Source organism: Abramis brama (genome assembly GCF_963993115.1).
Source record: "Abramis brama genome assembly, chromosome: 25".
NCBI lineage: Eukaryota > Metazoa > Chordata > Actinopteri > Cypriniformes > Leuciscidae > Abramis > Abramis brama.
In genome coordinates, this window is record NC_139987.1 from 19,947,464 (window position 1) to 19,973,123 (window position 25,660).

At 37.9% G+C, this 25,660-nt stretch overlaps 2 protein-coding genes across 8 annotated transcripts in view; both read left to right on the top strand.

Moving 5' to 3' along the window:
• Positions 1 to 390: 390 nt before the first annotated feature.
• cuedc1a (CUE domain containing 1a) lies at positions 391 to 15,486 on the top strand. Of its 4 annotated transcripts, none has more exons than XM_084104796.1 (12): positions 391 to 528; positions 4,171 to 4,351; positions 5,376 to 5,961; positions 6,057 to 6,187; positions 7,567 to 7,693; positions 8,079 to 8,310; positions 9,340 to 9,405; positions 11,859 to 11,948; positions 12,034 to 12,178; positions 12,401 to 12,459; positions 12,554 to 12,626; positions 14,777 to 15,486. In XM_084104796.1, coding segments are annotated over exons 3-12 (1,230 nt in total). In that variant the 5' UTR covers positions 391 to 528; positions 4,171 to 4,351; positions 5,376 to 5,655; the 3' UTR covers positions 14,778 to 15,486. The 4 variants fall into 4 exon arrangements, with proteins under 4 accessions (XP_083960922.1, XP_083960924.1, XP_083960923.1 ...); XM_084104798.1 differs by having other exon boundaries at positions 12,034 to 12,127; XM_084104797.1 differs by having other exon boundaries at positions 4,171 to 4,347.
• Positions 15,487 to 16,675: 1,189 nt separating this feature from the next.
• ksr1a (kinase suppressor of ras 1a) overlaps positions 16,676 to 25,660 on the top strand; it is a 33,921-nt gene continuing 24,936 nt past the window's right edge. For 2 of the 4 annotated variants that reach the window (XM_084104369.1, XM_084104371.1), the window contains exon 1: positions 19,353 to 19,823. In XM_084104369.1, the coding sequence (XP_083960495.1) occupies positions 19,620 to 19,823 (204 nt within the window). In that variant the 5' untranslated portion in view covers positions 19,353 to 19,619. Of the gene's footprint in view, positions 17,010 to 19,352; positions 19,824 to 25,660 lie in introns of those variants that run through there. The other 2 variants (XM_084104372.1, XM_084104370.1) reach the window with 2 other exon arrangements.

A 25,660-nucleotide genomic window follows, 5' to 3' on the forward strand; every position in this document is an offset into this window, starting at 1 on the left:
CAGTTGTGCTGTTTAATATTTTTGTGAAAACCTTGATATTATTTTTCAGGATTCTTTAATGAATAGAACGTTCATAAAATAGCATTTTTTGAAGTTTCATTTATCCTTGCTGAATAAAAATGTTAATATTAATTTCTTTCCAAAAATCTTTTTTATATATATATATATAGAGAGAGAGAGAGAGAGAGAGAGAGATATTTTTAGTATTAACTTAGCATTAAGTTAACCATATATTTAAGAAATTGAGGATAACCGAAGTATGAATATAATATTTTATTACAAACTCAGGAGTTGATTTCATCTTTGGTAAGTAAGGTGAGTAGAGCAACTCAGCGGTTGCTTTACTCACCTGTATCCACTAGATGCTCTTGAGCGCGGTGAGAGGAGGATAATCTGCCCACAGCTCAAGCGCTCAAGAGCCGATAAAGACTCGCCATCTGACGCTCTGAGTGCTGTTATCACTGTTTATAGCACAACATGGAGGAATGGAGCATCGAGTAATGTGATCAGAGACGATCGCTTCAGCTGGTAAGATCTCATCCTCATTCTGGACCGCTCGTGTCTCTGCCAGATGATTATGCCTTTATTTATACATTTACTATTGAAGCGCTGTTCAGTTAAAATTCTATTCAGTCAGGCCTCAAGAATGAATCTATCCCTGCGGATATGTTCTAATAATCACGCCATATATAGCGCATGTCTCTTAAATCAGGGTGCTGTTATGTTACTACAGTATTCGTGATGGAGTTTGTGAAAACTCACCTGTGTCTCTGGTCCACTTATGTCTATAGGTAACAATTTAAATCATACAGGGCCAGAATTTTGATCTTTCAAAATGTTATCCAAAAAAATATGATTATATGATGAAGCATTTATCTGTCCAACATTTTGCATTTTTGTTTACTGAAGGTCAACATGCTAAAAAAATTAATACTTTTTACATTCTTTAAGTGTGAAATTGTTTTTACTAATTAAATATAGGCCTATATATATATATATATATACCCCTACCCATAATTTGTCCCTAAAATCAGAGGAAAATGATAGGTGGATAAGAATGGTGTGAAGCCTCTCTAACCCTTGTTGTAAGCCTAAACTTGACATGAACTTCCCTCAATAAAAACTATCCCTCAGATCGGATTAGTTGATTGGAGTGTTGTTCCAGGATCAAGGATTATACTTGGTGAAATCACGTTTACCCAGTAGGTTAATATAAATAATAATAACGAACAGTATTTCTCCTATGTGATACGTTGACATTTTCCACAGTACTATTGCTTATGGTGTCATATTAGCTGATGGCAGACTGATGTTTGGCCTCCCAAAGGATTCTCGGATGGGATCCGTTTACTTCCAAATGTCTCACCATATGCCTCTAATATCTGATTTAGTCTCATTAAATTAGGGATTAGTTTAAGAGCTCGGCTGAGATCAGAGATCCTATTAGGTCTCTGTTGTTCTTATTTGAGGTGACGTGCAACTTGACTGCTTGCCTTCAATAGTTTAAATGACATTGTTAAAATAGTGGACTTTCAAATCACCTCGCCTCTGCACTGTTCCTTCCTGTCCTCTCTTCTTCTCTTTTCTCCTTCCATCTCAGCAGAACCAGGTCAGGAGCAAGTACAGTGTCAAAGCCCTGCTCGTGCGTTTGGTTCAGTGCACACTATGCAACTGTTCCCCTTTTCGTTGGGCTAAACTTTACAATAAGTCTTCTATTAATATTTGGAGGAAATGCATGCATCTTTGCAATAAAATCGGCAATAGATGAATTTTGCATTTTGTTCTATTAAAATTAATTCAAACAAAATATTAAAAAAATGTGTAAGCGACTACTAGAATTGAGGCCAATGAGGTTTGGGCCAATTAGGGCTAATGATAGCATAGTGTAGAGAGGTGCCAGTGAACATGCTGCTACTTTTATACATAGACAGCAGGCGTGTGTTCTGACATAAGCACTAACCCACAGACGACTCCTGTGGTGATAACAGCTCTTCTTGTCAGACACCACAATCTGTCCGCTTGGATTTCTCTCTCCTCTTGGATGCTGAATCAGCCAGAAAAGCATCAGAATTTGGCATAATACAGTAAGGCATTTTGGCAGGGACAACTTTCTAAATTTCATTAAAAACGTTGTTTGTATCTTGTTATTAATGGCAGGGCCAGCTTCACAGTTATGTCCTCTGCCAAAAAGAGCCAAGAACGGTTCGTTCATCCTTTAATGGAGTACTTCATCCAAAAATGAAAAATCGGATATTGTTTTTTTCACACTTATGTTGAACTGAACATCTGCGACAGATTTTCTTTCATAAACACAAAATGTGACATGTTGAATAATTAATTGTTTTGTTTTTCTCCATGCAGTATAACAATGATTGGAGACAGAGACTTTCAAGCTTCAAAAGCACCATAAAAGTATTATAAAAGTAGTCAAGTCTTCAAGTCATATGAATAATTCTTTTGAGTCAAATTGGTCGATCCAATTCATTATTATTGAAAATTACCTACTTCCCACTTCTGAAGTTGTGATTAACGAGCTCATCGCATTCAAGTACTTTGTTTGCCCGGAAAGAACAGTAATCATGGAGGACACCAGGTTTATTCTTTCCTATTTATTGGGAAAATCTTATTAAAGCCAAAATTATATTTAGCATCCCATTCATTGACAATCATAAATATTCCCCGGCACACTCTATCTAGATCATCAGTTTGCTGACAATTCTGGAATTTCTGTCAAATACAGGCTATTTTTGCTGTGTATAGAACATACAATACACTTCAAATTATTATTCATATATGTAAACATAATCATGCACTACTTTAACAACAAGACAAGGCGATGTACTGTAGCTGTTGTAGAAAAAGTGGTAAATACGACTTGAGGAGGCGTTCGTGTCCAGTTTTTAACTAGGAAACTCGTGTCTATGATTATTCCGATAGCACTTTACTACTTCACCGTCGGTATTGCACGTCCGCCATGTTTGTAGTAAATTTGTAACACTTTTTATGTACTTGTAGTTTTAATCGAATCCTTGTCCAACGTGCAAAGGGTTGTGGGCAATATTAGCTGTTAGAGTGTGCACTAACCGGAAATAGAAGACAATCCGGGTATCTTTGGAATACTTATTTCAACATACTACGATTTGGGGATTTTGGGGGTGTACAAGAATAGGTTTTTGTTCTTGAATATTCAAAACGACATTATTTTTCACATATTTTACATTGCAGACTGCAGCACCTCTCTTCCCAGTCTGTCAGTAACGCTCTGTTTATTTACGTCCGAAAAGCGCAATGTGCTCTGATTGGTCGGCTAGACCAGTGTATTGTGATTGGTCGATCGTTTGTTTTGCAAATGTCACACCCCTTACCATAACCGCAAATTTAAACGCAATACTAACACAACTCATCCAGGCCCCGCCGCTTTTTTGTGACGTGTACGTTCCCGGAAGAAAACTCAAGACTCTAATCGAGGCGTTACACACTAAACAAAGTTGAAAATGTAAAAAAGCATAATAGGTCCTCTTTAAATGACCTGTAGTGGGAATGACGTCTTGACCCCAGGTTTGACCTTCATCTGATTCGATTCGGTTTTAGTTTTGTATCTGAATCTTTATTGATCTCGCATCAAGTGTTTCTGACTAACTGCAAGATTGATTGAAGCGTTTAATTGGGTTCGGCCATTTTGACGACCGCTGCTGTTGTTTATTCTGAGCTCCTTTAACAAATCACTTACTCTGAGGGTCCAACGACAGCGGGATTGATAGTCGTGAGGGTTGCCATGGATACAAGACCAGCAGGCTCTGATCATATTGACTGTTGATGATAGCCGTAATTTCAAATAACAAGCTTTCCTGTGTTGTTCTAGAAGGATGATTGCCCCCATTATCATGACACATCTGCCATGCTGAGATCTGTTTCACTGTTATCAATCAGATCCGGCATTCCTCCGGGTCTCTAATCCGTCTCAGTGGGTCACACAGACCCCTGCTTAACAGATATCAGCTCAGCAGGCGTATTAACTATGGATGACGTCAGCATTCTGCTGTATGTTATTCACAAGGGCACAGCCTCCCTTCTTCAGAGACACATCACTAAGCTGCTACAGTTCCTGCGCTCGCTGGCGAACTGTGCCAGAGTCTGTGGCTATATTTAGTGCTGCCTGTTTGGTTTTAGGTGCAGATTAATGTGGAGAGATGAAAATGGGAGCGAGGGATATCCGAACCTCTCCGATGGTGGATTTTATGGAGGAGCCCGCAGCCTGTGATGGAAGCTAAAGGTTTATCTTGCTGGCTGTAGTCGCTTCCTGGTGGATCTTTTGGTGTGAGCCTGCATCTCCTCTGCAGACAGACAGTAGGTAGGAAACAGATACATATTTGGGCACGTGAAGCACACTGCACATATATGATGATGTATGTCCGGCCATGCATTGAGGGAGGGAAAAATGTGCCCTTTAAAGAGTTTAAAACCTATCCTGTCTTTTTTGGAAGCCTTGTTTGTTAATGATCCTGATCCATTTAATGTCCAATGAGGGCCGTCCACATGTATGACTCATGCTGTTCGTGTGTCTATGCTTTGTGATCTAAAATAATACATTTTCTTACATTAATTAAAATGTTTCCGAATCAATTCATGTTACCCTGAAATAATTTGAGGGTAATATGAATTTTGAGACAATATTTCATGTGTTGAATGTATTATTTGTTCATCCTTTATGTTAATTCATTCATATTTATGTGAAAATCAAAGACAATTGTCAATCCCTCTTGCACTGATGTGATGTTAAAACCAATGAATACTATAGAATCTATCAAAAGGTAAATAAATAAGATATATGTACATATATCAAATTCAGTGTTGTTTTTGTTAACTAAAACTATTAAACAATGTTTTGAATTGAAATAAAATAAAATGGGAAACAAAGAATGAAAATTAGAAATGTTGTTTTGGCAACAAGTTAAAGTTCTGAAATAGCTAAAATGAAACTAAATGAATTATATAGAAATATTTTTTTAAATAAATAAAAGTGACAAAAGCACATACCAGATTACTAAAACTTAAACCAAAATGAAAACTGAAAATATAAAAATAAAAGCTCATTTAAATAGTAATAAAAACTATAATAGTCTAAATATTTCTAAAATAACTGCTCATATTAAATAAGACTTCTTGGAATATTTGCACCCTTAAAAAAATACATTTTCACACCGCTGGACCATTTATAATACTAGTGAAAACAAAAATATTGATTAAAATTATGTTCAGTTACAGTATGTAAACTATCCCTTATGCATTTATATAAACAAATCTTAATGCAACTTTAATACTATCCTTTTACTGAATAAAATATCAGTGGTTAACATTTTGCTGTTCTGATGTAGGTCTTCAGGAGTGGGCCGCTGTTCGTCCTTTGACTTGAGGGGGATTGAGAGAGTGAGAGCAAGGCATTCTGGGAAGCCCAGCCAGTCCTGGATGTGGTTGAGTCTCAGCTATCAGCAGCCGAAGAAAAGTTTATCCAATGGTGCTCCTCTATATACTGAAGCTCACCTCCAGGGGCATCATGAGTGGATAAGGGGCGTGGCTGGAGGCGGTGCATAGGTCAAGGGGTGGAGCCACTGCAGTGGATGGGCAGTTTTGAGTGGAAGGGAGGTTCTGTAAACGATGACCAGCCTTTTCCGCCGGAGTAACGCGAACAGTAACCATGGCAGCGGTACACGAGGAGGCGACGCTGCCTCAGGGGAGCTCAATAACAGGAGGCCTCCACGTCAGGTCCGGCGTCTGGAGTTTAGCCAAGCTATGGATGACTTTAAGACCATGTTCCCCAGCATGGAGCCTGAGGTTATCGAGTGTGTCTTGAGGGCTAACCAAGGTGCTGTCGACTCCACCATTGACCAGCTCCTGCAGATGAGCTTGGACAGCCAAGCCACGGATGACAGCTCGGATTCTGAGGACAGCATTCCTCCAGAGGTTAGTCTAGAAACTTCTGTTTAGATCTGTTGAGACTAAAAGTTTGGCATTTTTAGATCTTGATGCACAAAACAATCTTTCCTTCTAACCTGCAGATCCTGGGGAGAACGCTGGAGCCGGACAGCTCAGATGAGGAGCCTCCGCCCGTCTACGCTCCGCCCTCCTATGACATGCACATCTATGACAGAAAACATCCCGCAGATGTTCCATCCACACCACCACCAAGGCAAGAAGAACATCCAACCGGGTTTTCTGGTGGAAGAAATTACTGTTAATAATAGTTTAATAGACTCAAATCTGTGAGAGATGTTGTGTCTGTGTTCACTTTGTTGCTTATGTTGGTTTGGCTTATCTACCATTTAAGCCTTTCTTCTTCTTCTGAGACCAAATTTCTCAAATTAATTTTCAAGCTATTTGACCACCAATCTCGCCACAGACCTTCAGGCTGTTCTGACTCTGTGTGCTATATATTTTCTAACTGATCTGATTTATGGAATTCCCATATCGGACTTTCAGGCAGGCCCAAATTCCCATAGACTTCCTCTATATAATAAAGAGTCTCAAAGGGTTAGTTCACCCAAAAATGAAAATTTTGTCAGTAATTACTCACCCTCGTGTTGTTCCAACCCCGTAAGACTTTTGTTCATCTTCGGAACACAAATTAAGATATTTGTGATGAAATCTGAGAGCTGGCTCACTCCTTCATAGGCTCGATATCTGCCATCCCAGAAAAGTTAGTAAAGACATTGTTAAAATAGTCCAAGTGACTACAGTGGCTCAACCTTAAGATTATCAAGCGACGAGAATACTTTTTGTGCGCAAAAAAAACGACTTTAAAATACCCCCCCCCCCCCCCAACTCAAAAGCTAAACTCAAAAGTTGGCAGCCCTGTGAATTTATGCGGAAAATTCGAATATTGCATAAAACATTTGTGAATAAAGCGCCATTTCATTTCTCATGTGTTCAAGAGAACAAATAATCTGGGAAACTGGCACAAATGAATAATAATAAAATTGAAAGTTGCTGCAAAGGGGGAAGCCACTGTCACTCTTTATGTCCTACATAAGAAATGATTTAATAATACAAGACAAAATAGCCTACAAGAAATGCTGTCATGTCAGAGGTGGATGCCTGATGTTTGGGAACATAATCTTGTGAGACAGTTTTGTGAGGTAATAATACTAAATCATTTTAATGACAGACTTTGGCTCAGGCATTTCAGAATGACTAAAACAATGTGTGCACGATTAATGCGATTGGTCCAATTGTTAGTCCAATCACATCTATTTTATTTTTATTTTTGTTTGCACATCAAGGGTTTTATTTGGCAAATGTGTTTCCAGTTGTAATTTATGCGCATGTCTTCTTATTGCATAAAAATGTATCCACCTTAATTGAGTGCACAAGTTTTTATGCACATCTTGGCAAAGTGTGGATGGAAACATAGCTATCTATTAGTGTATGAACTCAATAAACAACAGTGTCTTATAAATGATATAAATCACAAGCTGAGGATCCCATCAGGCCTTTCTAATTTCAGGTGTGTGTTTCAGAAGAAGAATTAGTTTTTTTTTGTTGTTTTTTTAATCCTCCTCATTTTTCCAGGTTTGATGATTATCCCCCTCCTGGGCATCAGCAGGTCGGAAGATACAGGAACTGGAATCCACCGTTACTAGGCAACCTCCCCGATGACTTCCTGCGGATCCTGCCTCAGCAGTCAGAGAGTATTCAGGTAGATTTACAAATTACTAGCATGCAAATCATGGCTAAATATCATGTGTTTACAATGACGGGCATTTAGATCCAGATTCAAAGATATTGATTTAGATTCAAATGCAGATTCAACAACCCTCCGTCCAGATTCACCAGATTTATATACAGTGACAATACAGTACATATAATACATTTGTAGCATTTTTTCAGGCACAATATCTTTCAATAAAATACACAAATATCATGAGTTTACAAAAACAAGCATTACATCTAAAAACAAGCATTACATGTCTAAATTCACTAGCTTTAAGGCCAGACAAAGCAAATCAATCATCTCATGGTTGTTGTTTTTTTTAATGCCATTTCAGTAAAAAATGTCCTTGGTGAATTTTGTCCCTCCACAGCGTTCTCAGAGCAGCTTGTCTCAGCCTTCCTCCTCCTCCTCTTCCTCCCTGTCATCCCTGACGCAGCTCTCGTCCAGCAGTGGTGCCCTGTCAGGCAGTGTTTGGTCATCTGAACAGGACAGGAAGTTGAAACAGTACTTGGAGGACGAGAGAATCGCCCTTTTCCTGCAGAATCAGGAGTTCATGAAAGAGCTACAGCGTAACAGAGACTTCCTCATAGCTCTGGAGATAGGTACACACACACACACACACACACATATATATATGATATGATATGAGGACCTCAATGTGAATTTCATATTGCCTTCTATTGTTCTTAAAGTCACAATGTGACGGAAGTGGCAACTGATTTTTTTGGGGATATGACATTCAATAAAAAAAATAACAAGGCCAAATAAATAAAGAAGTAAACAAACATGGGTGAATATGCATGGATAAATCGCTCACATTAAGATCAATAATATGCATTTACAAAATAGGATGAATTTCATGTCGACTTTAAATTACAATTAAATGAAAAGTATACTTGTATTTTACTCACTTATATTACTATATTAATATTAATGTATTTATATTTAATTAAATTCTAATTTAAATACAAGTTATGCTTACTATAGACTAAACCTAATTCAAATTTTCTAGCAATTTTTTAAGTGAATAAAGTGGATTTTTTTTTTTTATTCCAGTAGCTAGTGGGCCATTTTTCAGATATTTTTCCACCCAAAAGCTGTATTGTAACTAGGTCAGAAACAACAGAAAAAAACACATTGTCACACAAACACTCATTTTTCAAACATACTTCACTTAGGATGAAATAATGTTTGGATTTCTCCATGTGAGGAAAACCTTTCATTCATGGTAAAGAATTCATCTTCATCTTCAGTCAAGCATCTTTTTTGCAGTCTTTACCATTTTTTGGTACCAGATTTCTTCCTCACCTTTCCTCCTTTTTGTAATGATTTCTAATATGAAAAGCGTCATACAAATAAAATGAAAATAAATGTAATCAAGTACTACATTTTCTATATTCCCTTTTCATTGCAAAAAGATTTGCAATGTTTTTCATTCTCATATTTGTAAACCATCGCTTCTGTCATTCTGCTAAAATGCATTTTGAATTAACCCCAGGTGTGTGTGTGAACAGCTTTCATTCCTAACACACAGTGTGCAGTGTTGTGTTGTTCAGTCCACCGTCTCCACTCACTCTGGAGCGGCTGATCTTCACCTGCCCTCAGTGACCCTGTTGCCTGCTGTGTTTTAGATCGTCAGAGGTGCGAGAAAACAAAGTGTGGTCATTCATCCGCTTGCACAGAGAACTCCACCGAAGGTAGATTCCCTTCATCTTCATCCATCAGCCACACGCTCTGCCACACATACACGGACAGGAAGCTTCATCAGAACCTGTTTGTGCCGCCACATAAATCATATTCTCCATTATTATGCTACCTATTATGCTTTTTTTGCGTTTTCAAACCTGCTTTAGTGTGTAATGCTGTTTGAGCTTGAAAAAGGTCTGTAAAGTCACTCTAAAGGGATTTATTCTCAGTGCGCACTGTTTCTGAACTCCCTGAAACGCCTCGATTATAGTCTTGAGTTTTCCTCCAGGAACGTACACGTCACAATATTCCTCATTTAAGTAATTCCCGCCCAAGGCATACGCAAAAGGGGCATGGCCTGGTTGAGTTGCGTTAGTAGTGTGTTAAAACTCACGGTTATAGTAATGGGCGTGACATTTCCAAAACAAGCGGTTGACCAATCACAACACATTAATTCAGCTAAGCCGAGCAATCAGATCAAGTGGCACTTACTTGGAAGGAGGGGCTTCATAGAGTTCAACAGTTCCCACCCCCCCCCCCCCCCTTTGGTATTTTTTCCATTAATTCTTCCCATATGCATTTTAAAAAAAAAGTCATGCTAAAGAGTTATAAGCCATGAACCAAGCCAATCAGCTACGAGGTGAATCATAACATTACAAACTATGATTTGAAGCAAAAAAGTTTTAGAAAATCAGGACAAAAATACCAAGGTACAAGGAATAAGGCTTATTCCTGTGTACTTAATGGCTTTAGTGAGGGAAAGAACTACAATCCCATGAATCCCACAGCATAACCGAATCGAAAAAACAATGGAGAAATGTACAAATGTTGATTTTATATTGATTTTATAAACAATATATATTAAGTTTATTGCAAAATATGCATATATATATATATACATATACAGACCCTTTCCAAAAAATTTGAATATCATGGAAAAGTTTATTTCCATAATTCCATTCAAAACGTTAAACTTCCATAGATTATAGATTCAGGGCCCACAACTTAAACGATTTCAAGTATTTAGTTATTTATTTGTACATAATTTGGGCTTCCAGCTCATAAAACCCACGAAAACAGGATTTCAAAAAATTAGAATATTACATGAAATCACACAGTAATTACACAGTGATACCATGGTCATTGAACCAGGTTTTGGTTATTTTGGCAGTGTGGGCAGATGCAAATCCTGCTGGAAAATGAAGGAAGCATGAAGTGCTCTGGAAATGTCCTGGTAGACGGCTGCGTTGACTCTGGATTTAATAAAGCACAGTGGACCAAAGTCCTCTTTTCTGATGAGAGCAAATTTTGCATCTCATTTGGAAACCAAAGTCCCAGAGTCTGGAGGAAGAATGGAGAGGCACACAATCCAAGACGCTTGAAGTCCAGTGTGAAGTTTCCACAGTCTGTGTTGGTTTGGGGAGCCATGTCATCGGCTGGTGTTAGTCCACTGTGCTGTCCACTCAACGCAGCCGTCTACCAGGACATTTTCAGAGCACTTCATGCTTCCTTCATTTTCCAGCAGGATTTGCACCTGCCCACACTGCCAAAAGAACCAAAACCTGGTTCAATGACCATGGTATCACTGTGTAATTACTGTGTGATTTCATGTAATATTCTAATTTTTTGAAATCCTGTTTTCGTGGGTTTTATGAGCTGGAAGCCCAAATTATGTACAAATAAACAACTAAATACTTGAAATCGTTTAAGTTGTGGGCCCTGAATCTATAATCTATGGAAGTTTAACGTTTTGAATGGAATTATGGAAATAAATAAACTTTTCCATGATATTCTAATTTTTTGGAAAGGGTCTGTATGTATATATATATATATATATATATATATATATATATATATATATATATATATATATACATACAAATATTTAAGTATTTTGAGAGCTTAGAGAGATCGACTCGATTACGTCATTCACAGTGCTTCATGGGAGTGGGCGGAGCTTAAGAGATCTTTTGGCGCATGTTGCTTTTTTCGACTCACTGAATGGTGTAATTTTCTGACAGCATTATGGGTAATGTAGTTTTTCACTAGGAATTCTGCTGTTAAATACGATTATTTAAAAAAAAAGAAGCTGTAATAATGCGGGCTGACATATTCAGCAGAAGCAAATATCATGGATAAATGACCTCGTAGCTCATTGTAGGTCTGTCTTTAAAGGCTTGTAAGATATTGGTCAAAATCAATTTCCCTATGAAGAAAATGAATATTTTTACTTGCGGAAACCGACTGTTGCTCTCTATAGAGCTAAACAGAGCATTACTGACAGACTGGGAAGAGAGGTGCTGCTACAATGTAAAATATGTGTAAAAATATAAAAAAATGTGGTTGTTTTTGCTACTGTACCTTTAAAGAAGAGTTCAAGAAATAGATTCAAAATTCTGTCATCATTTACTCAACCTTCTTTACGAACAAATGTTGACATGCTCATGTCTGACTCTTGATGTAGGTGATAACTGTGGCTCGGGGTCTGAGGAGGCCTGTTCATCTGTCTCTGATGATGCCTTATTCCTGGAGAAACTCAAGCACATGGGCAAATGTAAGAGAACGCAGACCTAAAGCGTAAAACTTATCAAATTGCTTAAGCTCTCATCCCCTTCTGACCACTGTATTATTACCCACAGCTACAAGGAAGAAGCTTTTTGAAATTGCTAGATCATTCTCGGAGAAGACCAGAAGGAAGAAGTCCAAAAAGCGAGCTCTGCCCAAACATCAGTCATATCCTCATATGTCCAGCCCAGACAGTCGCTGCCTGAAGTTAGCACCTATGTATGTTGTGTAAAGGAGGTGTTCATACATTTGTATTTCTGGATCTTTCTTAGTCTAGCTGTTAGCTTCATGCTAATGTGTGTGTCTGAATATGATTTTTTGATCATGTAGCCTATTGTACGAATGCCCAAAGTTAAAAGTGCTAGTTTTCAAATTCATCTTAGAATTAGCTAGTTTGTAGTATTAAACCTGTAGTGTGTTTGTTCCTTGACTTCCTCTCAGTCTGGGCTCTGCAAACTCTACCATCAATCTCCTGGATGAAATAGAGGGGCCGGTGTCAGGTAAATATTCTCCTTATCTCAATGTAGTGGCACTGCATGGATGCATAATATTTGGTGAAACCTTGTAAAGTGTATATGTGTATGTGTTTGGAAGCTGAGGACAACAACCAACTCAAGAGGCTTTCAGGAAGAGAGGAAAGGGAGGAATCAAAGGAAGTGATGTCATGGTAAGTGCACACATACACACTAAACACCATCAAAGATTTAGATAATTGGTATTAAATGTATTTATATATAATAATAAGTTAATATATAAAATGTTAAATATATTTATATAATATATTTACAGCTATATAATAAAATGTTTTATTCCTTTACCCCTTTTGAAATTCTCAGAAAGTTGTTCATTTTTATTAATTGACACATTTTTCATTTTAAAATTTCTTTGATGATCACTACACTTTAGATTTAGATCATTGCTATTAAAGTTATAACAATATTTTTTTTTATTTTGATCAAAAATTTGGGGTCAGTAAGATTTTTGTAATGTTTTTGAAAGCCTCTTATGCTTACCAAGGCTGCATTTTTTGATAGAAAATACTGTAAAAATAGTAATAGTTATTTAAAATAACTGTTTTTCTATTTTTATATAATTTAAAATGTAATTTATTCCAATGCTCTCGGATTCAGTGTCACATTTTTGTGGAAACTGTGATTAATTTTTTCAGGATTTTTTCTGAAATAGTTCAACACAACAAATGTTTCAACTGAAAATGCAACTTTCAGTGACTTCTGCAGTCTCAAAATTGTTCAACCCCCTGAATAGAATCCCTCACAACAGCACAAATCTGCAAAACAGGTGTTGTCTCAAGCACACCTGATGAAACTAATCAAGGGCTTCATTAGTTGCAACAGGTGTACTTGAGTTAGAGCACATGAAATATCTGAACTGGCTAGGTTTGTTGAGAGACATATTTCTAACATGCAGTCAAATGTGACAAAGTCAAAAGAGTGGTCCAAAAAGATAAGAGAAGATATCATCACCCTTCACAAACAAGGAACAGGATATAAAAAGAGAAGTTCAAAAGTTAAAAGTGAAAGGAACAGTGGTTTCACTACCTGGGTGGGGCAGAAAAAGGAAGATATTAACGGCTGCAACCATATTTCTGAGAAGGCAGGTTCAGAAAAACCCTCGAGTGACTGCAAAAGACCTGCAGCAAGACTTGGTGGCTGAAGTGTGAAGAGTGACTGAAGTTTCAGCTTGCACAGAAAGGCACGCATTAACGCATGCGGTTTCCATGTCAGAACTCCAAGACGTACACCACTACTGACCCAAAACAAAAGCACATGAAAAGTGCTCATAATCATATAAATAAGCCACAGAGGTTTTGAGATTCTGTTCTGTGAAGCAATGAAACATTTCAGAACTTTTCAGCCCTTTGGATCAGTGGTATGTCTGGAGAAAAAAGAATGAAGCATATGTTGAAAATAACACACTGTCTACAGTTAAGCATGGTGGGGCTCGGTGATGCTCTGGGGCTGCTTTGCATTCTCTGGCACTGGAAACCTGCAGCGTGTGGAAGGCAAAATGGATTCATTGAAGTATCAGGAAATCCTATAGAACCCCTAATTGAACCCCATAGAAAATCTCTGGTGGGATTTGAGTACCTGGTATTGGTAGTACCTGGATGGGAGACCTCCTGGGAAAACTAGGTTGCTGCTGGAGGTGTTAATGAGGGAGTGCTCACCCTGTGGTCTGTGTGGGACAGGGACACTATACTGTCAAAAAGCACCGTTTGAGACGTTAAACCTAGGTCCTGACTCTCTGTGGTCATTAAAAATGTGTAACCCCGGAATCCTGGCCAAATTTGCCCATTGTCCCCCATCCATCATGGCCTCCTAATCATCCCTATATATATACTGATTGGCTTCATCACTCTGTCTCCTCTCCACCAATAAGCTGGTGTGTGGTGGGCGTTTTGACGCAGGTGGATGCTGAACATTGGTGGTGGTTGAGGAGATTCCCCCCTTCTATGTAAAGCGCTTTGAGTGCTGAGAAAAGCACTGTATAAATGTAACAAATTTGGGGTTGAATAATTTTGAGACTGCAGAAGTCATTTAAAGTTGCATTTTCAGTTGAATTTGGGGAAAACACTTGAAACATTTGTTGTGTTGAGCTATTTCAATTACTTTTGTTTGATTTGTTCATTGCAAACAGCTGAATGTCTGTAAATTTTGCCAATAACCCTGATTTGCAATGGGGGTTGAATAATTTCAACGGTGTATTTGTATTTGTACACTTTCTATATATTAAAGAATCTTGAAAAAATTATATATATATATATTAATTGACATGTTTTTGTATGATCTTTTACAGATGGATAATGGCCGGAGCAGCCAATTTTCTCTGCATTTAAAAGCTAAAGCATCATGAAGATCAAGATTTTACTCATTAGTTTCCTGCAATGCTTAATTAACCCTGAGCCATGAAATCATCGTAGTTCTATTGTTTGTAATATTCTGGTTCAACAGTCTCTCTTGTAGTTTCTGTCTGGCATGCGGTGTAGCAGATCAGGTGGTGTTAAGAAGACTGCTTTGTCGGGTCGGTGCTCACGCTGTGCTGGGACTCAGGAGTCAGAACATCCACAAGCACAAAACCCCATTAGTCAGCTTGATAAGAAAATCTGTGTTTATCTCAGGAGAATTTAAATGGCACGGAGCCCATGCCATGTTTTAGAGATAATGCTCTTTCCATTTCTTATGATCTTATTTGATAGATAAGATATAACTTTGATACCTGGGTGATTGATTAAAAATTAGTTCTCAGATTTAGTTGTTTTGTTTTTCACTATCTAAAATCATGCTTCAAGACTTCATTTCACCATTCATTCCTGAAATGAACATTCATGATTTTATTCTTAGTGTGTGAAGTAAGATCTGGTTGTGTGTATTTACGGTGGGATAGTACATATTAAAACTAAATTGTAATAATTTTCAAAGTTTAGGGCTGTTTGCTCACTGTAAATTGCTATTGATTTTCAAATGATCATTTTGTTTGTTATTAAATAAATTACATTATGAAACCAACACGTCCATGTTTGTTTTTATAATTAAACAGTTGCCAGAACATTAAAAGTTTAAGTATAAAGCTTTTCATATGCACAAATTTACTCAGGAGTCAAATATTTAGGATGTAAAATGGTTTTTGTACATTTATTTTGTTTGTTACGGCTGAATCTGATACTGTATTTCCTGTAAGAACCAGTAGAGGACGCCACAACACTTCTTTAACCCAATGTTTAAGAAGTAAAGCTAAAACTGTCTTACTGAGTAATAAAAATTGGTCTAGCATGTCTAGTTTAATGTCGAAGTAAATTATAACTCGTTACTTAATAGACATGTAAACTCTGAGGAAGGATGTAATTTAAAGGGATAGTTCACTTTAAAATGAAAATTCTGTCAGTTACAAGTTGTTCCAAACCTGTATGAGTTTCTTTCTTCCTTTGAACACAAAAGAAGATACGGATGGAAAAATCAACAGTAACAAACCACAGTAAATGTATATATACATGCATAGATTAAATAGGCCTAAAGTTATTGATAGAAATGAATGTACCTAATTTAGTTTAAATTAATTTTGGTATATTGATGAACTCGATGGTTTGTAACACTATTTTTACTGCGCCATCATATTTGACCTAGATCAGGTAGCCTATTATAAATGATTATGACAAACAAGCTTACGCTGTGGAAATTGCTGTAACTGTCCAGTAGATGGAGCTATACACCAGTTCTCCTGCTCAATGTTTGTTCATCTCAAACTGATTTTTATTTTTCATTCGCAATCTGTCATTCCTGTGATAGATGACCATTATTTTGTTTCTAGAAACAGCCTAAATACCTGTAGGGCCTGGGAGAGAGAGCTAGCTGTGGGTGCTCACGTGTCCGAGTGTTTCTGTTCATTGTCTGGTGTCTGCAGATTGGGATTTATTTATAGCCATGCCTGTCTACCTCAAAGCCCCATAATGCACCACTCCCAGATCCTGCAACTGGTGGCCTTTTTACCTAGGTCTCTAAAATAATCTAAAATCTGATCTCACAAAACAAAAATAGAACAAAAGCACACTCCGCACCACCTGCCCCACACACACAAACAGTCTGAAGTCTGACTGAAAAGACGAGTCAGTCAGGTACTTATTGAAAGCTTGTGTCACGGATGATCTCTGCCATCAGATCCCCCACAATCCAATTTAATCTGCTGTCTGTCTCCTAGGAAGGGATTCCTCAGTCTGACCAACAGAGTGTCAGTATCTGAGGACACCGTCGCCAGGTGGAAGCTGCACTTTGTCTGTAGTACTTTTGTTAGATTTTTTTTATGGCTTAGTTCTCTGAAACTTTCTCACATAAATGACCTAGTCCTAGTTTAGAACTTGCTTTACTTTCAATTTATTTATTTTTATTCTTAGAGTCTTAAGAATGCAATAAGATTAGCTAAACACTAAACTTGCCATGCTAGCTTTGGAAGAGGTTACGGTAATAAAGATTCTTCTGTCTGCATGGGGTTCCTGTGTCATCAGCATGGAGCGGATGTACACCTGACACACTAACTGGTGAGAGAAATTCAAATTTGACATTTAGGCACCTTTTATTTTTAATTTGTATCTCTACTTAAACGTCTGCTTTAGCTTTGTACTACGCTAGATAACTCTTAAAGGGAAAGTTTATCCAAAAATTAAAATTCTGTCATCATTCACTCACCCTCATGTCGTTCCAAACCTGTACGACTTTCTTTCTTCTGCAGAACACAAAAGAAAATATTCTTAAAAGAATGTCTCATACAAAATGGGTTTTTTTTGGCCTGTACAATGAAATTCAATGAGGTACAATGTTGTTTTGGAAACCCATTGTCTTTCATTGTATCAGTGTTGTAAAAATTTGTTGTTGAAATTTGAAATGTGATCTTGGCAGCTAACTGAAATAAGTTTAATTTGAAGTACTAAAATGATTAAAACTAAAACTGATATAAAAATTAAGAAACACATTTTTTTAAACTAATAAAAATGACAAAAGCACATCAAATGAGTAAAACTAAAATTGAAAGCTGAAAATATAAAAATGAAAGCTAATTCAAAGCATTAATAAATATAAAAGTATATAAATAATACTAAAGCAACACTGCATTGTATGAACAAAAACAGAGATTCTTCAAATTATCTTCTTTCATATAAGTTTCATATAATTATCGTTTCATATAAGATAGAAAATCATACAGGTTTGAAACGACAGATGAGTAAATGATGACAGAATGAAAATTTTTGGCAGAACTACCCCTTTAAAATGTGTACTGCTCTGACTCCTTAATTATATTACTTGTATGTGTTCTCATTTCTAAGTTGATTTTGATAAAATCGTGTAATCCTGATACATCATAATGAATTATTTGAGTCAGTCTGCTTAATGTGAGATGAGGAAAAACTGTGCATAAGTTGTGTATGTGTGTGCTTTTCAAACGTATCAGATGTATGCAGATGTGAAATTGATATACATAATCAATAATCAATACAATATTGTCACAATTTGTGAAAGAAAAGAATGACATATCTCGACAGATTATGATGTCTCATTTTCAATGCATTACACTAATGATGTATATTTTGAGGCCTTATTTTACTCAACTGCAACGTTATTTCTCATATATTTACAATTGCGATGACTTTCTCATTGTTTGGACATTAACTGACACGATTTGGACTATGTAATCCGTCCTTGCAAACCGGACCTCAGCGGACACTTTGAATAATGTTCTGTCACTGAGATGTGTGTTGGGGAGGACGTCGAGTGTTATGCAGCACCCAGATGGAGAGATGGAGGACAGATGGAAGGATAGAGAGAGAGATTGAGATGGAGGACAGATGGAAGAGGAGGTGAGGTTTGGAGAGTGACTCAGCAGTCAAATTGAGCGTTTGATGTGAGGGAACATCACACCCTCAGTGAGATGAGAAATCTTTCTAACACCCCCCAAATTATTTTAATAAATGTGATTAAACAAGCTCATGCTCATACGGAGAAACACAGTTTAGTACAAGGCGAAAAGGGTGAATTTCCATTTTCATTTGTTGCAATCCCTAAGATGCGAAAGGCCCTCTGGTTGAGGCGAGGACACCTTAAGGAAAGAAAACCCACAGATGAAATCTCTTTAATATCGCTGTTGTTTTTCCTAGTTAAATTAGAACAAATGTGGCTGTTTGTTTAAGTCTCATGCTTCACAGATGTGTCTCCTGAGGAAAAAAAGGCCTTCTAATCTTGCACGTGTCTCCTCTGAAGATTCAGAAGAGATCTCAACAATGTCTCAGTGTGACCAGATTTGCTAAGATATTAAATATCCTCCGTTTTATTTCTCAGAGAGTTTAAAGTCCTGGTGTATATCGTAAGGAGGACTTTCTGGAAGTTTCAGATGGGGATTTTTTTTTGGCTTTATAAATATCTGACATTTCAGCACATTTTACAGAAAGAGTAACATTAGCTGGATTATTTTGCAGTTAATCATTAGTATTTAATTGGTTTACTGTAGTTTCATTCAAATAAACTACTCAAAAAACAGTATCTTTGAAGTATCTTTCCTGAAGTATCATTCCTTCACTTTTCCTGAATCCTATTATATCATTCATATGTTTTTTTTTTTTTTTTTTACTGTTCAGAATCAGAGTTAGCAAAGCAAAAACACATGGTAAAAAATAAAATAAATTTAAATATAAAAACCAAAATATATTTATAATGTTACATACATATTATAATAAATTAAAATATAGGCCTATATTAATTATATTATAGGCCTATTGTAATAAATTAAAATCTATCTATCTATCTATCTATCTATCTATCTATCTATCTATCTATCGTTCGCGCATTGGCCTACAGACATGTGCGCACGGACTTCATTTCCCAGCGCGCACCGCGTCGTCCGATGTTTCCCACAGCTGACAGACAGTGAGCAGCAGAGTCTCGCAGCAGAACGCGCATCTCGCACGACGGGCTTCAAAAAGCGCACTTGGATTTGGGATTACCTTGAACCACATCTCCCTTGTGGATCCCAGTATAGACCTCCTCTATTGTCCCGTTCGGACAGTCTGATGGCATGCGTCTGTAGTAGTGCATGTGGATTGAATTGTTATTTGTAGTTGCACTCATCTCTCCATCCACGCCGAGCCCGATGCAGTGGGATGGATGGTGTTAGAGTGGGGCTGATGATGGTGGAGGAGAGTGATGAACAGAGGGACAGCAGCGGTGGCGCAGAGATGGCCGCGCTACACCAGTGCGAACTGATCCAGAACATGATCGACATCTCCATCTCCAGTTTACAAGGGCTCCGGACCAAATGCGCGGCGTCCAACGATCTCACACAGCAGGAGATCCGCACTTTAGAGGTAATAACGACAAGAGGGGCCGAAGTGCAGCGTCATGAAAGAACGGATCCGCTCTCGCGCGCGCGCTTTATCCGTTTCTTCCTATTTTTGCACTGCAGCTGTTTATTGTGGTGCATTATAGATGCGCACAGGGCTTGGAACGAACCCCCCTTATTGCAATTTATCATATCCGTAACAAAAAAGTACTATGGTATTACCATGCGTGCACAGGGTACCATGGTAATACAATGGAATTTAGACTATACTACTATAATGCTATATTTTTAGAAACGCACAGGGATGGGATTTGAACCTCTCTCACAAAAAATGACAGTAGCTATTACCATGACAAGGTAGCACGATAACAATACCATGGTTTCTGGAGTAGGCTTGGATGTAAATATCACAATACTTGAATATGGTAACCATATAGCAGCACAATAGCAAAGCAACATGGTAATACCATTTGATGCAGTACTTTTCTTTAATGTTCAGTGGTGACAAATACTAAGTTACTTCTTTATTGTAGAAACAATGCTATTTTGGAAGCACCATGGTCATTTTGTACAGGGTTGACAAGTGCATGTCAATACAATCTAAAAGCAACACCACAAATACATGGTGCATTTCTGTAAGGGAAAACATTGAGCTTTGGCTTGTGTGTGGAGTTCACAGCACACTAACCCAGTGGGGGGTTATTTGACCTGGTTCTGTTGACTAGGTGAAATATTCTTGGCAGTGAGATTCTGCATAAAGCACAGCATTCCTGCAGCATCTCCATTCCAGGAGCAGTCCTGATATTTTTGACAGTAAAGGCCTTCGCTGGACTGTCTGCCGCTCTGTGTGTGATGTTTTGCCGATAACGTCTCACCCTAACTTCCACAACATTGGCGGTTAGGTGTCATTATTGATGTGTGCTCCACCTGGAAAGTGCCCCATTGCTCCACCGGTATGGGTAATTAATGAGGAATCAATACAGCCAGGGGGTGGATGGTGTGCAAACAGCCCCGGAGGGCCTGTAGTTTGAGTATTGGGTGAGAATGTGACCGCATGCACCAGAATGATTGTTTTTGAGATCTTTAGAGGTTTTATGAAGTGTTATGGATCTGTGTTTCAAGATCTAAAAGGAAATTAGACCTAATTTGGGGTTAAAACCTCAAGAAAAGGCTTGATGACATTGAGGATTTAAAATTATTATTTTTGGTCAACCGTTATGACTGGCCATTTTATTTGTGCGAGGGTAACATTATTAAAAATCATTTAAAAAAACTGTCTAAATAAATGCCCCCCCCCCCCCCCCCCCCTTTTTTTTTGAATTTAAAAACAAATCTAAAATATGGTGCTGATATATTGTTCATTCTATTTGAGTATAGGCCATTTTTTCTACCAAAGATAAAAATCTAGAACAATTTAGGGAAAGAACAGCAAACAGACTCCTTCAATTCTACTTCCTGTTTTAGCAAAAAAAAAAAAATATATATATATATATATATACACACATATATAAATACATATACTATATATATATATATATATATATATATATATATATACACACACATATATATATATATATATATATATATATATATATATATATATATACATAAATATATGTGTGTGTGTGTGTGTATACACAGTACGGGTCAAAAGTTTGGAAAACTTACTATTTTTTTATGTTTTAAAAAAAGTCTTCTATGCTCATCAAGCCTGCATTTATTTGGTCAAAAATACAGAAAAAAACAGTAATATTGTGAAATATTATTACAATTTACAATAATGGTTTTCTATTTGAATATACTTTAAAATATAATTTATTTCTGTGATGCAAAGCTGAATTGTCATCAGCCATTACTCCAGTCTTCAGTGTCACGTGAACCTTCAGAAATCATTCTAGAACAATTTAGTGAAAGAACAGCAAACCGACTCCTTCAGTTCCGCTTCCTACTCTAGCAGGAAGTCGAATGTTCTACCTGCGTTCCAAATCAGTCAGTACTGGGCCTAAGTCTACAGGAAATGTGGAGTCACCGCCGGCGAGAGATTGCTTGGCCTGCTTCCTCTTTATGTATTGCAGAACTTTCTGACTGCATCTCCCCCTTCAGGGCATTTAATACATGTTTTTGATTAGTTGCAATAAATACTAGGTGGTCAATCTCATATTTCAGGTATGCAGCTCAGGTTTCTCCCTGCTCGCCAGAGTTTTTTGAGTCCTCAGCAGCCAGTACCTGTTTAACCCAGCTGAACAGGTTGATGTATTGCAAGCGTGCTCTTATGAGCGTCGTTCTGAGGGACAGATGGAGCCCGTCAATACGCAGGCAGTATAACAGGCCCTGGATGCTTGTTAATTCCTGTACAGAACAACAGATTTGAAGTGGCCACATTCAGACCCCCACCACTTTCCGTACACTTCAGTGCAATCAAGAGACGCTTGAACTCGCATTAGATTCTCACTGAAAGCTCTTTATAACACCACTTCACGTCTTTTTTAAACAGCTCGCCATTCTGGCCAGGAGATAATTATTCTCGGTCTCTCCGGCTGAATTACCGTGTGGTTATGTTTGACCGAACGTTCTAACTCTCCTGCGGCTGCCGTTCTGCTGATCGGCACTTTTTTCCGATTCGTACTTTGCATAGACTGCGCTGGTTTGCGCAAGTAGGACGTGCTCCTGGATAAACATTATTGTTGATACTGGAACAACGTTGTTATCAACCAGTCAGATTTTAGTGTTAGAGTCAGCATGAAACGTTATACGGAACCCCTTTCCACCTTAACCGGGATTTGGAAAAAAAGGTGGGATATTTTGTGATTTAATCAGCATTTTTGATCAATATCACACAAATAAAGAACAAAAAAAACACTGATTTATTCTAGATTTTTTTTTATCAACACTTGAATGTGGGTAAGTTTAATTAAAAAAAGCAACATTTTGAGTAAAAAGCTGAGAAAACCATGTTTTTGTCAAAGACTTTGTCTGGACCGGATTCACAACGATGATCAAAACATAAAGGGAGTAGACTGAGTCCATCAAAGCCTGCATCTCGTCCTGGATTGACATTTCATTCACTAACATTAGGCAGTTTTGATTTATATGCTGTTTAATGTTGATGATCGCATTATTTTACATATGCATCTGCTTACATATGCTAATGCTTATGCTAGTGTATGCGTAAGGTCAAATGCAAAGCCTTTCAAAGTACACTTTGAAGTTTACTAACGCCGGCGCTCTAGAAAGTTTCATCTTTGTCCAGTGTCTGTTTTGTTATTCTCCAGAAATTATGACCGATAAAAATGTCTTTGTGTTCTTTTAAACTAAAGTTGCGGCTTTCACAAAAGCGCTTGTCAATGCAGGCATCTGTTGTTGTTGCAGTCTCCGGTATTGTGTTGTTGGTAAATATTTTTAACAGTGGTAATTAGGCTAGCTTTAACTAGCTAATTCAGTAAAATGCTAACTTGCTAATTGGTAACACAATGCTTTGATAGCATTATCATAGCTTAGCAAATTGCTGAATGAGAAAGACAATATACAACATTTAAACACATATCTGTCATACCCCATAAATGTCATACCCCCCCCCCCCCCACACACACACACATAACCCTCACATAACTGAAACTCTTCTAAATTAACAGCAAAACACTACTAATCTCCCACTTAAATCTCCCACTAAATATCCCACTTAACATTAATCTTGAGCAAAAAACAAAATAACACATTATATAGCACTTAATTTTAGCATTAACACTTAATTTTAGCATTTACTCTCCCTTTCGAGTGTCATGGCAAAGCATGCTGGGAAATAGAAATCCCAGCCCAGTTTCAGTTAAATTTAAGTTTGTCTAAATTAAAAGAGACAAGTTCTTAAAACTCAAAGCAATGAAACAATTCCGATTACTTAAAATGTGTCAGTTTTGTGAACTCAAAAGAAAAAGAAAGTTCTAAATACTAATAAAAGTTAATTTGATCGAACTCATTTTTTTAATTTAAGTTTAACCTACTTAAACCATTAGGATTTACAGTGTGTAATATTTACATATTATATTATCTCAGCTTTCTTTCAATTTACAAAAATGTTTATATTGTTTTAGTTAACAATACCTACTAGGTCAATAGTAATTGTGTTCCATATTCTTAGAAATATGTGAAATTTGCTAAATCACTTTAAATCACCTTTAATAATCAAACCAAACCAAATCAGCTCATACACTGTCTTGCTTCAAGACTAGGGAATGTTACTCCTGCACCAGTTGTTTCCCCAGCTGCTGTGGGACTGTGCGTGTCCTCCAGAGTTAGATTCGTATGTCTCCTCACATCTTCTTTTAGTGCAGATTTTGATGAACTGTGATGTTTGATTCCTACAGCATTAGATGCCGTCTCAGGAAAGCAGTGACCTACTTATATGCAGAGATCCTCAATCTTTCTGTGGATAAACACGTTTGTTGATGGTAAAAAAGGAGAGCTAGCTTTGCTCCAGAGGGTTTCTGTTTTGCGGACTCAAGCGGTCAGCTGTTGAAGCCCTCATCAGTCCGGGCTCTCCCCCCCTCGCTGTGATGTTTGAGAGTTTTGCAGTGCATTGGTGTCGTGTGCTGTCGTGGCTGGAGCTATATTTAGATGTCTTCCTCCCTACGCGTTTTCAGGGTTGGTTGTTAAATAAGAAAATAATGACGTGAAGAGGATGAGCGAGGGGGGGGGGGGAGGGAGGGGAGAGGGAGAGTGCCAGCCAATCAGCCTGCGCCTGTTTGAGGGCTCCCAATAGACTGGGAATGGGGAGGGGGGGTGACAGATTCAGCCAAGCAGAGCAGGTAAGAGATGTTCCATCATTACTCGTGGCTGTCTCAGTGCTGAGCTCTTCCCTAGATATTCTCCAGCGCATCCGAGCTGCGTCACTGAGGCCTGATGAGGAGCTGTCATCGTGCCTGGCAGCAATCACGTAATATGATGATTGTTAGGTCTAAATAATGTTCTTTCATGGCCAGATTGTCAGATCACTAATTTTTTCATTTAAGGCACATTTTCAAAAAACCTTCCTCATTTCCTCTAGGTTTGCGAGCTGCTGCATTAATGTCTGTTGAAGACACAGATCGAGACAAGCCATGAACTGTAGTCCTGAATATCACATACACTCACCGGCCACTTTATTAGGTATTGCTAGTACCGGGTTGGACCCTCTTTTGCCTTCAGAACTGCCTTAATTCTTCATGGCATAGATTCAACAAGGTGCTGGAAACGTTCCTCAGAGATTTAAGTCCATTTTGACATGAGCATTTGCTGCAGATTTGTCGGCTGATCATCCATGATGCGAATCTCACGTTCCACTTTATCTTAAAGGCGCTCTATTGGATTGAGATCTGGTGACTGTGAAGCTCATTTGAGTTTAGTGAACTCTTTGTCATGTTCAAGAAACCAGTCAGAGATGTGTACACTGTGGTCATAAAGGAATGGTATTGATCAGCAACAATACTCAGGTTGTTGCGTTTATACAATGCTCAATTGGTACTAAAGGAACCCAAAATGTGCCAAGAAAATATTTCCCAAACCATTACACCACCACCAGCCTGAAGAACCGTTGATACAGGCAGGATGGATCCATGCATTCATGTTGTTTACGCCAAACTCTGACCCTACCATCTTAGTGTTGCAGCAGAAATCCAGACTCATAAGACCAGGCAATGTTTTTCCAATCTTCTGTTGTCCAGTTTTGGTGAGCCCGGGCAAATTCTAGCCTCAGCTTGCTGTTCTTAGCTGACAGGAGTGACACCGGTGTGAACTTCTTCTTGAAGCCCACCTGCTTCAAGGTTTGATGCGTTCTGTGTTCAGAGATGCTTTTCTGCAGACCTCCTTTGTAACAAGTGGTTATTT

Excerpts from the sequence above, each read along its gene's own strand:
- cuedc1a (XM_084104796.1), top strand. The coding sequence starts at position 5,656 with ATGACCAGCCTTTTCCGCCGGAGTAACGCGAACAGTAACCATGGCAGC. Across the intron at positions 6,188-7,566 it reads CCATCCACACCACCACCAAG|GTTTGATGATTATCCCCCTC; the intron begins GCAAGAAGAACA and ends TCATTTTTCCAG. Across the intron at positions 11,949-12,033 it reads ACTCAAGCACATGGGCAAAT|CTACAAGGAAGAAGCTTTTT; the intron begins GTAAGAGAACGC and ends TATTACCCACAG.